Below are 14,808 nucleotides of genomic sequence, written 5' to 3' on the forward strand. Positions count from 1 at the left end.
TCAATTTGGAGGTCAAACTGGTCTTTAGTAAAAAGCAAGAGTGACAAAACCTGGTTAATATTGCCTGCTAACCTGGATTTTTTTAGTTAAATATGCGGTTTAAAAATATATACTCATTGGTTTTAAGATACCAGGGTTTATGGTTAGGTACATTTAGATCCTTTTCGCGGCCCACTGCATCGAATATGGACACAAAAATGTTAGTGGAATTTCTAAATTCCTGTATGTTTTGTAGCCAAAACCAGATTCTCACTCATTCTAATTCATTAATGAGTTGTAAGTTCATTAATTATGCATGAAGTAGATTGAGACCAGTCTTAAAAGCCAAAAGTAACAGCGTTTATTTCAAGAGAGTACTGAAGCATACACATTTTTCCACAGGTTATAAACTGAACATGACATCATCAGTTTATCCCCCCTCTCTCCGATTCTCACAAGAGCCCATTGTTCATTAGGCCTCGAACGTCTCCCAGACATTTCTTATCTGTCTGACAAGCCATAGCCTCGCTCCTCCGTTAACTTCCCAGGAGGCCCAGACAATTAATTCGTTCTGCTTACATTTTCAGTAACAGCTTAACCAATAACTTTTACTTTTCATACCATAACATAATAGTATTAGAATAAATGGTTCTAATCAATAATGTATACATAATTAATCATCTAAACTATAATTTCCTCTAACAATAAACTAGTAATATCATCAACCATGTGTAGTTATAACCAGTGATTATGATTGATTAAGTTTAATGCTAGCTAGCAACTTACCTTGGCTTCTTACTGCATTCGCGGAACAGGCGGGCTCCTTGTGAGGCAGGTGGTTAGAGCGTTGGACTAGTTAACCGCAAGGTTGCAAGATTGAATCCCTGAGCTGATAAGGTCAAAAAAATCGGTCGTTCTGCTCCTGAACAAGGCAGTTAACCCACCGTTCCTAGGCCGTCATTGAAAATAAGAATGTGTCCTTAACTGACTTGCCTAGTTAAATAAAGGTTTAAAAAATATATAAATAATTGGCATCCAAAATGTACAATTTCCGCTTGTTATGAAAACTTGAAATCGGCCCTAATTAATCGGCCATTCCGATTTAATCGGGCGACCTCTAGTAGTAATGCACGTAAAGTTGGTTGCCAATCGATACATAAAGTCCAAAGAAGAAAAAGAAGCCTGAAGGAAGGAGGAGAGTTGATGAGCGCGAATTCAGTGTACCGTTTGATCTGTGGAATAATTGTTGGAGTAGTGGACCTTGTGCATTTCAGGTAAAATAACAATGCAATGTTTATATCCCAGGACAAATTAGCTAGCAACAGCAAGCTAGCTAGATAAATTGCCATAAATATTTAATGATTTTTGACCTGTCCCCAAAGTAATATAATTGGTTCAGCGTTTGTTTTGATATTTCAACCTGCTGTCCTGATCGCTTCTGGTGTGGTTGAACAAAATCAACGTGCGCTGAGGGCATAATCGAATTATCCTCGCGATAATGATCATTCTCCTAGAGACCTGTGTCTGACGTCATTTCAATGTTAATCAGGCGTCTCTGAAATGACGTGGGTGTGCATGTGTCTGCATAGCAAATCTTTATTTACTGAACATTATCACCCATTAGATTTAATCTTTTGAAGATGGACACCTCTGCCAAAGCCCAAGGAAGCATTGTGTGTTCTTTTAAACTCTCACGCCTTTCCACGTGCTACTGTATCGTCACAAAAACAGACCCCATAAACATGTGCCTTCTTTCCCTTCAGAACATTCCTACTTCGTTCTTTAACACCGGACCTTTATTTGTAGCTAGCTTCTTATTGGGTTGTTAAATGGTAACCTCAATTGACATTGTCTAATAACTTGGGGGTCAAAGTTTACAGACTAATAACGCACAGCATTAGACACCAATCTACTCTCCCATTAAACTGGGCTTGTTTACAATAGGGAAATGAGTCGCTTTCGTAAAGTGTTTGGTTTGTCTTATTGTGTTGGAAGGGTTGTCATTTCTATCCGTGTTTGGCTTTTTTAGAGTCCTTGATTTAAAGGGTAACCCTGGAAACCGACATAATTAACCTTTTTCTCACATAGTTTCTAAGCAAGAAATGAAGAGGTGGAATGACCACTTGGCCTTTCTATTTTTCATTCCATTCCATACTGGACTCCTACTAACTTTTCAATTAAGGGTTGAAAAAATATTTAAAAGAATATTAAACAGAGTTTATCTTTGTATTATTAAGTATTTTCAGCCAGCATAGGTCAATGAACAGGTCTTGTAGGGAATTACACTTTCTTCACCTCTTGAAAAGATAATCACACACCTCAACAATAAATTTGGCTTTGGAGGTGATGTCCCTCCACCTCACAAAATGAAAGTTGTGTCACCATGTTATCTGCACTGTAAATGTCTGTGACTTTGTGTCATGAAAAGGACAAAGAGGCTTAACTATCTAAGTCAGTGAGTCTTGTGCGTATCTTGTAAGGGAGTGAGTCCTGTACATCTGTAATTAAATGGCCAATCACCTTTCATTTACATGTGGTGAAGTGGGAATCGACATTAAAATAAATAATGGTTCATATGTTTAAGAACTGAACAGAACGGAGTATCTTGACTTGTATTTTACAGAAGGCTTGCAAGGTGACATGAACCTTTTGGATGGAGATTTGATCTTATGCAGAAGTGGCAGTAAAGCCAACCAAGCTGGGAGGATTAATACAATTGCACATCCCTGTAATGTGTAGAGTCAAATTATCATTTTGTAAGAGTCTATTGCTGACACATTTCAGTTGAATGCATTCAGTTGTACAACTGACTAGGTATCCCTCTGTCATGTTGGTATACAGGGATCGGGAGACAGGCGCAGGAATGCGTAATAGGGGTTTTTATTGACCCAAATTACAGCGTGTCGGGGACGAAGACCAAACAAACACATATACAAAACACAAGGTTGAAACCAAAACAAAAGAGCGAAGAGTACCTTGAATAAATACACCGGGGCGAGACCCATAACATACACACACACACAATGCTTCCACACGGGACGAAACCTGTAATCATCTGCACAATACAAGTGGCACGAAAGCCAAAACAACACAGCACAAGTACTCACATGACCAGCGGACATTGTAACAATAATCAACCATTAAGGGAGATGGGGGAATGGCCTGTCCGACGAAGCTGGGGCTGGTCCATCCGGCGCCGCTGCAACTGGCCCGTTCGACGCCGCCGCAACCGATCCGTCCGACGCCACTGCAATTGGCCCGTCTGACAACACAACTTCGGCAGCTGCATCAGGTCCTGATCGACCTGCACTGCATTTAGTAGGCACTAGATTCGATTTTCTTATCAGATGCATGAACAATGAAAACATTTGCTGCGATGTCGATGAGAACCTATGGCCATATTCTCAAGACAGGCTTGATGCAAACTAGTGTCTACAAACCTATGTTGTAATTATATCTGAACAATACATGTATTTTTGTTGCATCAATGATAGTGATAGTCTTCAATCATCACACATGGATTAGAATGATATATTATTATATATTTGTATATATTTTCCTGCAATTTTGACAGTACTGTAGCATATTCAATTCAAAGGGTAATTTTGAAACCTGTATCTGGCATTTTTTTGCTATTGAATTAACTGGTTGTCATTATATGTTGGTGATTAAATTAATGTGTAAATAAAATAAATCAATGTTCTCATGGTATTTCACATCAAAATGATATATTTAGGATCAATGTGTGGTGAAAGTTGTATCCAAACCAAATGAATGCACAATAAAAGGTTTTGAATATAAGACTCGCTGCGTAACAAAACTTCCAACTGGTAACACTTGTATTAAGAGTGTAGCATATTCACCACATCTCTTAAAATAAAATAAATGCAATGTGAATACGTTGAATTAATGTGGAAAACTGATTGGATTTGCAAAAAGTCATCAACATAAGAGAATTTAGTATTTTTTTCACCCAATGTTTTACCTAAATCCAATGATGGTGAAATGTTTTGTTGAATTCACATTATTTTACAACTCAACCAAAACTAGACATTGAGCTGACGTCTGTGCCTAGTATAAAACAATATAATTTCCCCATTGTTTTGAACATACAATATAGCTCAGTATTTATATGATTTATTTTAGTCTTCTTTGCTCATCTTTATCAAGGGTGCCAATCATTTTGGACCTCACTGTATGTACTGAGAACATTGTCTTTTTGTCTTATTTTTTGTTGTTGTATTTTAGCCTGGTACGACCATCCTGATCTCGCGAACTTACACGTAGATCAGGCTAGTAGTCTTTGACCATACAGTACAAAGCACTGAGAATGACCCTATGCCACCTGACTGTTAATCATTTGGATAACAGACAAGAAATGTGCCTCAATAACTTATTACGGACAGACATAAACACAAAGGTTTTAAATCTTCAATGTGATGTAAAAACAATGTAATATATACTCTTATGAATTTCTGGATTTATTAATCAGATCAGAAGATAAGTTTATCACACATGAAAGCGAGCAGTTTGGTAAGGTGGGTATAGTACACTATCACATTGAATTTTGAACATTCTGAATTGCTGGTAAAAATCCTTACCCAAGATCCTTTTAAGGATCTTATGGTTTTCCAGTGTAACACTGTTGTATCTAGCACTGAGGTATGTACCAGCTTCTTACCAAGATCATGCACACAAAGATCCATTCAGATTGTATTTTACAGTATTTATTTAATATCGTCACTTCAATCATGAAATCAGACATCCATTTCAAAGTTGCATAAGCCAAACCAGTTCAATGATCATCAAATACACTATTTTTATTTGACATACAAGAGTGATGGTGAGGAAGAGGGGAAAGGGACAGACAGAGACGGGAAGAGGGAGGAACAGGGCTTCACTGCGTGGCCTTGCCACCAGCGGCTTGTGGGATGGTAGTCAGGATCCTGGCTGTCACCGTTTTGATGGGCTTGGCGACTAACAGGTTGCCGTGGGTGGCTGATTGCAAGTCCACTTCCTGGAGGTATTTGGCCATGACGGGGATCTTGGAGAAGTATTTCTTTGCCACTGTGTGTTTGTGTTTAACATTCCGAATGAACACCACTCCATAGGCCTGTCCATGGTCAACAGGGGTTGATACTTTAGACTTTTCCTCCCATCTAGCTAGTGGTATCATAATCTATGATATTATATTGCCTAGACTGATTTTTTTCTCTCTCTGGTACTCTAATACTATCTCTTAATATAGGTTATGTTTACTTAAAACAAAATCTGCTGGAGAAACTAGGCAATTCATTTTAAACCCTCAAGTGTGCGGGTGTGTGTGTTTACCTTCTCAGTGTTCTCCATTTTGATGTGAGCAGCAGCTTCTCCCTTGGTGAGCAGGATGCAGTTCCAGGGACTCCACTCCCACTGGCAATCCCACCTCACCATTACCAAGTCATGCATGTCGCTCCATGCACTGAGGGCCGACTGGGCCCCCCACACTACATCTACCAGGTACCGCAGGTCCTGCTCCTGTAAGATACACACGACCACAGTCAGACACACACACACATACACACACACACACACACACACACACACACACACACACACACACACCTGCAGCAGGTAGGTAATCTTGGCCTCTTTGTTCCTCTGGGCCTCAGTCTTGCGGAGCCTCCTGAGGATGGTCTTGTAGTGGGAGAAGTCCTCGCGGCGGCGAGCCTCGTTGTCCAGCTCCGAACAACTGCGACACTTGCCTACCAGGCGAGCATTGGCTGTAAGTGCAAAGTCAGTGGAAAGCAGGTAGCGGCTGCAGCCGCGGCAGAAGTAGATGTTCTTCCTCAACTGGGCTGGGTCCTGGGGGACCTGAAGGAGGAATGAGGGGGATGGAGAGGAGGGTGAGGGTCAGAATAATACCGTTTTCTTAATTGGCCTAATTGAATCCACTGGGCGCACACTGGTTAAATCACCGTTGTTTCCACGTCATTTCAATGAAATTACGTTGAACCAATGTGGAATAGATGTTGAATTGACGTCTATGCCCAGTGGGAAGGTTCAATAATTATATTTTATTGACAAGAAAATACACCATATAACACCTATACAGTCTCAGATATGTACACTCGATATACAAAAGTATATGGACACCCCTTCAAATGTGTGGATCTGGCTATTTCAGCCACACCGTTGCTGACAGGTGTATAAAATCGAGCACACAGCCATGCAATCTCCATAGACAAACATTGATAGCACAATCCCCATCATAGCACTGAGACTGCACTTGTGAAGGTGGTAAGTGACCTTTTAATGGCATCAGACCGAGGCTCTGCATCTGTCCTCGTGCTCCTAGACCTTAGTGCTGCTTTTGATACCATCGATCACCACATTCTTTTGGAGAGATTGGAAACCCAAATTGGTCTACACGGACAAGTTCTGGCCTGGTTTAGGTCTTATCTGTCGGAAAGATATCAGTTTGTCTCTGTGAATGGTTTGTCCTCTGACAAATCAACTGTAAATTTCGGTGTTCCTCAAGGTTCCGTTTTAGGACCACTATTGTTTTCACTATATATTTTACATCTTGGGGATGTCATTCGAAAACATAATGTTAACTTTCACTGCTATGCGGATGACACACAGCTGTACATTTCAATGAAACATGGTGAAGCCCCAAAATTGCCCTCGCTAGAAGCATGTGTTTCAGACATAAGGAAGTGGATGGCTGCAAACTTTCTACTTTTAAACTCGGACAAAACAGATGCTTGTTCTAGGTCCCAAGAAAAAAAGAGATCTTCTGTTGAATCTGACAATTAATCTTAATGGTTGTACAGTCGTCTCAAACAAAACTGTGAAGGACCTCGGCGTTACTCTGGACCCTGATCTCTCTTTTGAAGTACATATCAAGACCATTTCAAGGACAGCTTTTTTCCATCTACGTAACATTGCAAAAATCAGAAACTTTCTGTCCAAAAATGATGCAGAAAAATTAATCCATGCTTTTGTCACTTCTAGGTTAGACTACTCCAATGCTCTACTTTCCGGCTACCCGGATAAAGCACTAAATAAACTTCAGTTAGTGCTAAATACGGCTGCTAGAATCCTGACTAGAACAAAAAAATTTGATCATATTACTCCAGTGCTAGCCTCCCTACACTGGCTTCCTGTCAAGGCAAGGGCTGATTTCAAGGTTTTACTGCTAACCTACAAAGCATGACATGGGCTTGCTCCTACCCATCTCTCTGATTTGGTCCTGCCATACATACCTACACGTACGCTACGGTCACAAGACGCAGGCCTCCAGCTGGAGGCAGGGCTTTCTCCTATAGAGCTCCATTTTTATGGAATGGTCTGCCTACCCATGTAAGAGACGCAAACTCGGTCTCAACCTTTAAGTCTTTACTGAAGACTCATCTCTTCAGTGGGTCATATGATTGAGTGTAGTCTGGCCCAGGAGTGGGAAGGTGAACGGAAAGGCTCTGGAGCAATGAACCGCCCTTGCTGTCTCTGCCTGGCCGGTTCCCCTCTTTCCACTGGGATTCTCTGCCTCTAACCCTATTGCAGGGGCTGAGTCACTGGCTTACTGGGGCTCTTTCATACCGTCCCTGGGAGGGGTGCGTCACTTGAGTGGGTTGAGTCACTGATGTGATCTTCCTGTCTGGGTTGGCGCCCCCCCCTTGGGTTGTGCCGTGGCGGAGATATTTGTGGGCAATACTCGGCCTTGTCTCAGGATGGTAAGTTGGTGGTTGAAGATATCCCTCTAGTGGTGTGGGGGCTGTGCTTTGGAAAAGTGGGTGGGGTTATATCCATCCTGTTTGGCCCTGTCCGGCGGTGTCCTCGGATGGGGCCACAGTGTCTCCTGACCCCTCCTGTCTCAGCCTCCAGTATTTATGCTGCAGTAGTTTATATGTCGGGGGGCTAGGGTCAGTTTGTTATATCTGGAGTACTTCTCCTGTCCTATTCGGTGTCCTGTGTGAATTTAAGTGTGCTCTCTCTAATTCTCTCTTTCTCTCTTTCTTTCTCTCTCTCGGAGAACCTGAGCCCTAAGACCATGCCTCAGGACTACCTGACATGATGACTCCTTGCTGTCCCCAGTCCACCTGGCTGTGCTGCTGCTCCAGTTTCAACTGTTCTGCCTTATTATTATTGGACCATGCTGGTCATTTATGAACATCTTGGCCATGTTCTGTTATAATCTCCACCCGGCACAGCCAGAAGAGGACTGGCCACCCCACATAGCCTGGTTCCTCTCTAGGTTTTTTCCTAGGTTTTGGCCTTTCTAGGGAGTTTTTCCTAGCCACCGTGCTTCTACGCCTGCATTGCTTGCTGTTTGGGGTTTTAGGCTGGGTTTCTGTACAGCACTTTGAGATATCAGCTGATGTACGAAGGGCTATATAAATAAATTTGATTTGATTGACAGTAAAACTTACTAAAGAGCTCAGTGATTTTCAACATGGCACAGTCATCAGATGCCACCTTGCCAACATGCCAGACTGTCACATTTCTACCCTGCTAGAGCTGCTCCGGCCACCTGTAAGTGCTGTTATTGTGAAGTGGAAACATCTAGGAGGAACAACGGCTCAGCCGCAAAGTGGTAGGCCACACAAGCTCACAGAACAGGACCGCCGAGTGCGGACACTCACTAATAAGTTCCAAACTGCCTCTGGAAGCAACGTCATCACAATAACTGTTAGTCGGGAGCTTCATGAAATCGGTTTCCATGGCCGAGCAGCCAGATACAAGCCTAAGATCACCATTCGCAATACCAAGCATCAGCTGGAGTGGTGTAAAGCTCGCCGCCATTGGACTCTGGAGCAGTGGAAACATGTTGTCTGGAGTGATGAATCACGCTTCACCATCTGGCAGTCCAACGGACGAATCTGGGTTTGGAGGATGCCAAAAGAACGCTACCTGCCCGAATGCATAGTGCCCACTGTACAGCTCCCTCAGTGAAGGGAAATCTTAACGCTAAAGCATACAATGACATTCTAGACGATTCTGTACTTCCAACTTTGTGGCAAAAGTTTGGGGAAGGCCCTTTCCTGTTTCAGCATGACAATGCCCCCGTGCACAAAGCGAGGTCCATACAGAAATGGTTTGTCGATAGGTGTGGAAGAACTTGACTGGCCTGCACAGAGCCCTGACCTCAACCCCATCGAACACCTTCAGGATGAATTGGAACGTCGACTGCGAGCCAGGCCTAATCGCCCAACATCAGTGCCCAACCTCACTAATGCTCTTGTGGCTGAATGGAAGCAAGTCCCCGCAGCAATATTCCAACATCTAGTGGAAAGCATTCCCAGAAGAGTGGAGGCTGTTTATCAAAGGGGGGACCAACTCCATATTAATGCCCATGATTTTGGAATGAGATGTTCGTAGAACAGGTGTCCACATACTTCTGGCCATGTAATGTACCTTGAGCAGTTTGGCCACCTCAGGGTTAAAGGTGGGGGTTTTGATGTATTGGAGGAAGAGGGTGGAGATTCTCTTCCTCAGCCCCTCCAGATTGGTCTCCTTTACCCCCCTCATCAGGAGGTCCGCCTCCCTGTCAATCAACTCCACAATGTTCTGGGTCAGCTTGCAGTCGTGCTCCTGTACAATTATGAAGCATTTTTATGATTCACAAATTAAAGAATCCTCATAGAAAACAATGGCCAATTGTCAATTCACAATCAATCAGTATGTATATTTCATATCTAAAAACAACTCAAGATTAATATATATTTTCAGTCAGTATGGGTTGAGGGTAAGTGTTCCCACCTTGACGGTGTGTTTGAGTGTGAGCAGCACGTCAAGCCTCTCCTCCTGGTTGAGGTACTGCAGGTTGATGCTGGAGTACAGATCTCTCAGCTCCTTGGCTCTAATGGTGTACTGGGTGTCCACCTGGGTCATCTTCCCATCGAAAGCACGCCACCTCTTAGGGGCAGCACACTGGCAAATACAAAAATAATATATTGTTTGGTCAAATGTTTTAATTGAAACTGAGAGCCTGCATTGCCTATTCAATGCTATGGAAAACTTTGGGAGAGAATTAATGGGACACCGCACATATCCCAGAGCAGTGGGAGAGAATAGAGGGGACCTTTGACCTTCTCAAGGAAGGCCTGCACGGCCTTGTCGTAATTCCTCTCTCCGGCGGCGATGCGATGGCGTCCGATGGAGGCAATGAGCTGGCTCTCCTGCTCCAGTAGCGCACACAGAGCAGCCTTCCTCTCAGCACCATCCAGAGTGGCATCGATGTGCTCTACCTCCTCTTTCCTCCACTCTGTTACAAACACATTCAGAGGATTTAAACACACACACAGTCTTGTACAGCTAACCTTGTGGAGACACAATGCAGTCCCATTCAAAACCTATTTTCCCTAACCCGTTCACTTACCCTAACCTTAACCCGATTGGCGCAGTGGTCTAAGGCACTGCATCTCAGTGCAAGAGGCGTCCCTACAGTCCCTGGTTCAATTCCAGGCTGTATCACATCCGGCCGTGATTGGGAGTCCAATATGGCGGCGAACAATTGGCCCAGCATCGTCCGGATTTGGCCGGGGTAGGCCGTCATTGTAAATAAGAATTAGTTCTTAACTGACTTGCCAAGTTAAATGAAGGTTACACACAACCCCAAAACCTAACCCTTAACATAATTTGAATTCTAACCTTAACCCTAGACCCCCTAGAAATAGAATTTGACCTCGTGAGGACTTACAAAATGTCCCCAGTTGGTAAAATGTTTGTTTGTTTACGATTCTTGTAGGGACTTCTGGTCCCCACAAGAATAGTTAATCAAGTCCACTCACACACACACAAACCAGTGGAGGGTGCTGAGGTGAGGAAAGCTCATAATAATGGCTGAAACGGAGCGAATGGAATGGTATCAAACACATGGAAACCATGGAAACCATGTGTTTGATGCCATTTCACCTATTCCGCTCCAGTCATTAACACAAGCCTGTCCTCCCCAATAAGGTGCCACCAACCTCCTGACACACACACACACACATATGAGCAGCAGAGGGTGGTCCCTGCTTACTCTCCAGGGCACTGTAGAGCAGGGCAAAGTCGTCCCTGCACTGGGGGTTCATCCTCCTGTGGTACTCAGCCTTGATCTGCTCCTCTTTCTCCTCCCTCTTCCTCCTCCCCTCTTTCTCCATCCAGGTCAGACGCAGCTCCCTGTCCTGCCTCAGCTGGTCCGTCATCCGCTTGGCCTGCCAGCGCCGCGTGTACATCTGCAGAGTGATCACCTATAGGTGGGGGTAAAGGTGTGAGCACAGAGATACAAAGGCAGCTCTGTCTGTCTATGTATAGTTCAGAGGACGTACAGCTCTCAGTCTCTTGCTATGGTACTGGGCGGCAGTGATGTAGGAGCCAGGGGAGATGAGCTTGTCCTCCATGTTGGACACGTAGCAGCCGATCTTGGTCATCTGGGTGGATGTGCTGTTGGTGCACTGCTGGGATTGGCTCTTCACCGTCACTGTCTGAAGGAGAACATTTGGTTGTTCGCATACCTTATGCAGCTCCAGGTGCAAAAAATAATCATGTTTGAAAAAGATTTTTGTTTCAAACTTTTTACACATTAAATGCACTATGCCTAATGTGGGTTGAATGCTGTAACGGCAACATTTATTCACATTACTTTACTTTAATAAAATATTTCAGTTGTTGTGTATATTACATTTGTTTTATTTGATGACTATTATTTTATTCAACGACATCATGTCATTTCTATAGAGCTGCTGCTTATGCTGTCTGACAAAAATCACAATACCAACTATCAATCACTTAGATAATGTATTTTTAGGTAGATACCCCACGAAGCAACTGCTTTCTATCCCTCTCGATCGCTCCTCTCCGTGCCTGCCCCATACAGACCGGACAAGTAGGCACGCAATGGATTATGGTCATTGTTAGTTACCATGTTTTCTGTGCTAAACTATGTAGAATATTGGCCTTTTGGAAACTACAACACCCTACTACATTGCACAGTTCGGGCTTGATTGGATTTACATTATATATACAAACGTATGTGGACATCCCTTCAAATTAGTGGATTCAGCTATTTCAGTTACAACTGTTGCTGACAGGTGTATAAAAATCGAACACACCGCCATGCAATCTCCATAGACAAACATTGGCAGTAGAATGGCCTTACTGAAGAACTCAGTCACTTTCAATGTGGCACCTTCATAGGATGCCACCTTTCCAACAAGCCAGTTCGTCAAATTTCGGCCCTGCTAGAGCTGCCCCGGTAAACTGTAAGTGCTGTTATAGTGAATTGGAAACGTCTAGGAGAAACAAAGGCTCAGCCTCAAAGTAGTAGGCTGGAATGGTGTAAAGCTTGCCGCCATTGAACTCTGGAGAAGTGGAAACGCAATCACTGGAGTGATGAATCATACTTCACCACCTGGCAGTCCAACAGACAAATCTGGGTTTGTCGGATGCCAGGAAAACACTACCTGTCCAAATGCATAGTGCTAACTGTACAGTTTGGTGGAGGAGGAATAATGGTCTGGGGCTGTTTTTCATGGTTCTGTCTAGGCACCTTAGTTCCAGTGAAGGGAAATCTTAATGCTACAGCATACAATGACATTCCAGACGATTCTGTGCTTCCAACTTTGTGGCAACAGTTTGGGGAAGGCTCTTTCCTGTTTCAGCATTACAATGCCCCCTTGCACAAAGTGACGTCCATACAGAAATGTTTTTGGTCATGTAGTGTATATTGCGCACAGAAAAAAACTGAACTAAATGGAATTCAAATAATTGAACCGACATCAGTCAATTAGTTGTTTAAAAAAATTAAATATAACAAATGTCAGTTAATCGCTCACCAATAGTGTGTGTGTATGTACCTGTGTATCGCGGCTGAAGGTCCCCACCCCCTTAATGGGTTTCCTCTTAGCTATGGTCTGTACAGCTGCATGGTGGTACTCGGTCTCTGTGGCCTTGTGTCTGTAGCCTCCCAGGAATGCCTTCCTATGGGTGACCCTCTCAATCTCCACCACCACATCCTGGAATGTCTCTGTCTCTGGGTCTGGGAGAGCAAGGGGGGCTGAAATATACAGATAGGATGCAACGCATATGACTATCATCAATGAAGGCTGGCCCTGCAAAAGTATGGTATTGTCTCCCAGAAGACTGGTAGAGAAAGACTAGTAAAAAAAATACCTGTCTGGACACGGACAGTGATTACGTCAGGCATGTTGTAGTCCTGCTGGGGCTTGACAGGACGGATGGGGTGGTTTTCAGGGTCAGACGAGGTCATCTCCAACTGGATGGTGCCATGAGGCTGCACTCCCAGCTCTATCAGGGTCCTATGGTCGTCTACCATCCTACCTGGATGGAGAAAGACCTAAATCATAATGCATAAACAAAGAAAGTCAAGGCCTTAGCAGTTAGTTGAAAGGCTTACCACTCTGAGAAATCTGTATGAGTTCTGATGGCACTTTCAGCTCAGTTGCGAAGTGATACTTCAACTCCTTGACGGTCAGCCCAATTGCAAAGGCCATCGTCATCATGTGTCCCTCCGGCATCAGCATGATCTTCACTACAATAGAGAAGATAAACAACATGTCCAACACATAATATGATAAAGCAGACAAATGCCCTTCCTATCATGAAACTATTGTGGTCTATAATTATTGTGATACTTTGTAAATCCTCTTTCTTACCAGTGGCTGTTGAGTTCCCAACTTCATTAGAAAAGGTTGTTTTCTTTGGTGATGCTCCATCTTGCATGCTGTCCTCAGGAAGGTCCGCTTGAGCTGTCGCCTCCACTGTGTCCTCCTCACCTGATGTCAAAAAAGTTGACTTGTGCACCGTTTCCCCCACCAGCTCGCCAGTTTCAGTCTTTACTCCAGTATCGCTATCTTGTACATCTGGAAGCAGGTGTTCAGTGGTGTTGCTTTCAACCTGAGATTCATCTAATTCTGCTTCAGGACCTATCCCCTCTTTTTTCACATTTTGTTCATCAGCAATCCCGTTGAGCCCCGACGTTTCTGCGTCTTCTTCGGACATGACACGTAGCTAGTTAACCGCTGACAGCAATAGTGGGAAACAATACGTTTTTAAGCGTCAGTAAAAGTGAGTGGATTTTGAATTTACTTTATTTTTGTTGCCAGTTACTCTCAAAAAGTCGATAAGCAAGCTGGATAGAAGCACGCTAGCTTTTATTTCCCTGTGTATTTTCAACCGCAACCGACTGCTGTTTGTGCAGCAAGTGCTTGATCGCTGCCATGGTAACGTCCACGTGATCTCTGCTAAAATGTAACCAATGAAATGTCTCTGCCCACAAAGGTTACCAGAGTCCAAGTGGGGACCATCCCTTGCGAAATCAGCATTACAATCTTTGAACGTTAATTCATTTCAAATGAATGGTAGCAGTATATCTTATAATTGGTATTAGTGTGGTAGTTATCAGGTAGCACTACACAATGTTTATCTTTGCAAGCATTTATAGAGTTGACCACACATGTGATGTCTATTTAAAAAAATTGGCACCCAAATAAATTATTTGGCCTTAAAGTTTTCAGAGAGATAAATTAAAGAAGTTTTTATATATTTCAAAATGTCCTCCTAGTTCAGGGATCAATTACAATGGGAGTATGACACACAACATGATGAGATTGGCAAATTAGTTGCAAAAAACAAACCAATTGAAGCTTATTATAAAAGCCTACATTTTTCCCATTTGAAGAACTCTATGCACTTCCACTATCCTCCAAGCAACGCGAGCGTCACGTGCGCGAGCGTTGCAAAATAAATGTAGAAATCTATGTTATTCAATTATTGCACCTACAATGCTCGCACGCGCCAACGAGCGTCTGCGTTGCCAAGGGCTAAAATAGAAATCAGTTCTAT

The 14,808-nt window shown here is 43.3% G+C and overlaps 1 protein-coding gene across 1 annotated transcript; it reads right to left on the minus strand.

Annotated features, from left to right (window-relative positions):
• Positions 1-4,690: 4,690 nt before the first annotated feature.
• On the minus strand, positions 4,691-14,196 carry iqub (IQ motif and ubiquitin domain containing). The gene is made up of 12 exons (XM_042301226.1): positions 13,620-14,196; positions 13,361-13,495; positions 13,117-13,284; positions 12,801-12,982; positions 11,274-11,429; positions 10,985-11,195; positions 10,050-10,225; positions 9,721-9,891; positions 9,376-9,552; positions 5,584-5,832; positions 5,311-5,496; positions 4,691-5,092 (listed from the first exon to the last, which is right to left on the minus strand). The coding sequence occupies exons 1-12, from the start codon at positions 13,963-13,965 to the stop codon at positions 4,877-4,879; spliced, it is 2,373 nt and encodes a 790-aa protein (XP_042157160.1). The 5' UTR covers positions 13,966-14,196; the 3' UTR covers positions 4,691-4,876.
• Between the last annotated feature and the right edge of the window lie 612 nt (positions 14,197-14,808).

The sequence above is a fragment of the Oncorhynchus tshawytscha genome, linkage group LG19, assembly GCF_018296145.1.
Source record: "Oncorhynchus tshawytscha isolate Ot180627B linkage group LG19, Otsh_v2.0, whole genome shotgun sequence".
Lineage (NCBI taxonomy): Eukaryota > Metazoa > Chordata > Actinopteri > Salmoniformes > Salmonidae > Oncorhynchus > Oncorhynchus tshawytscha.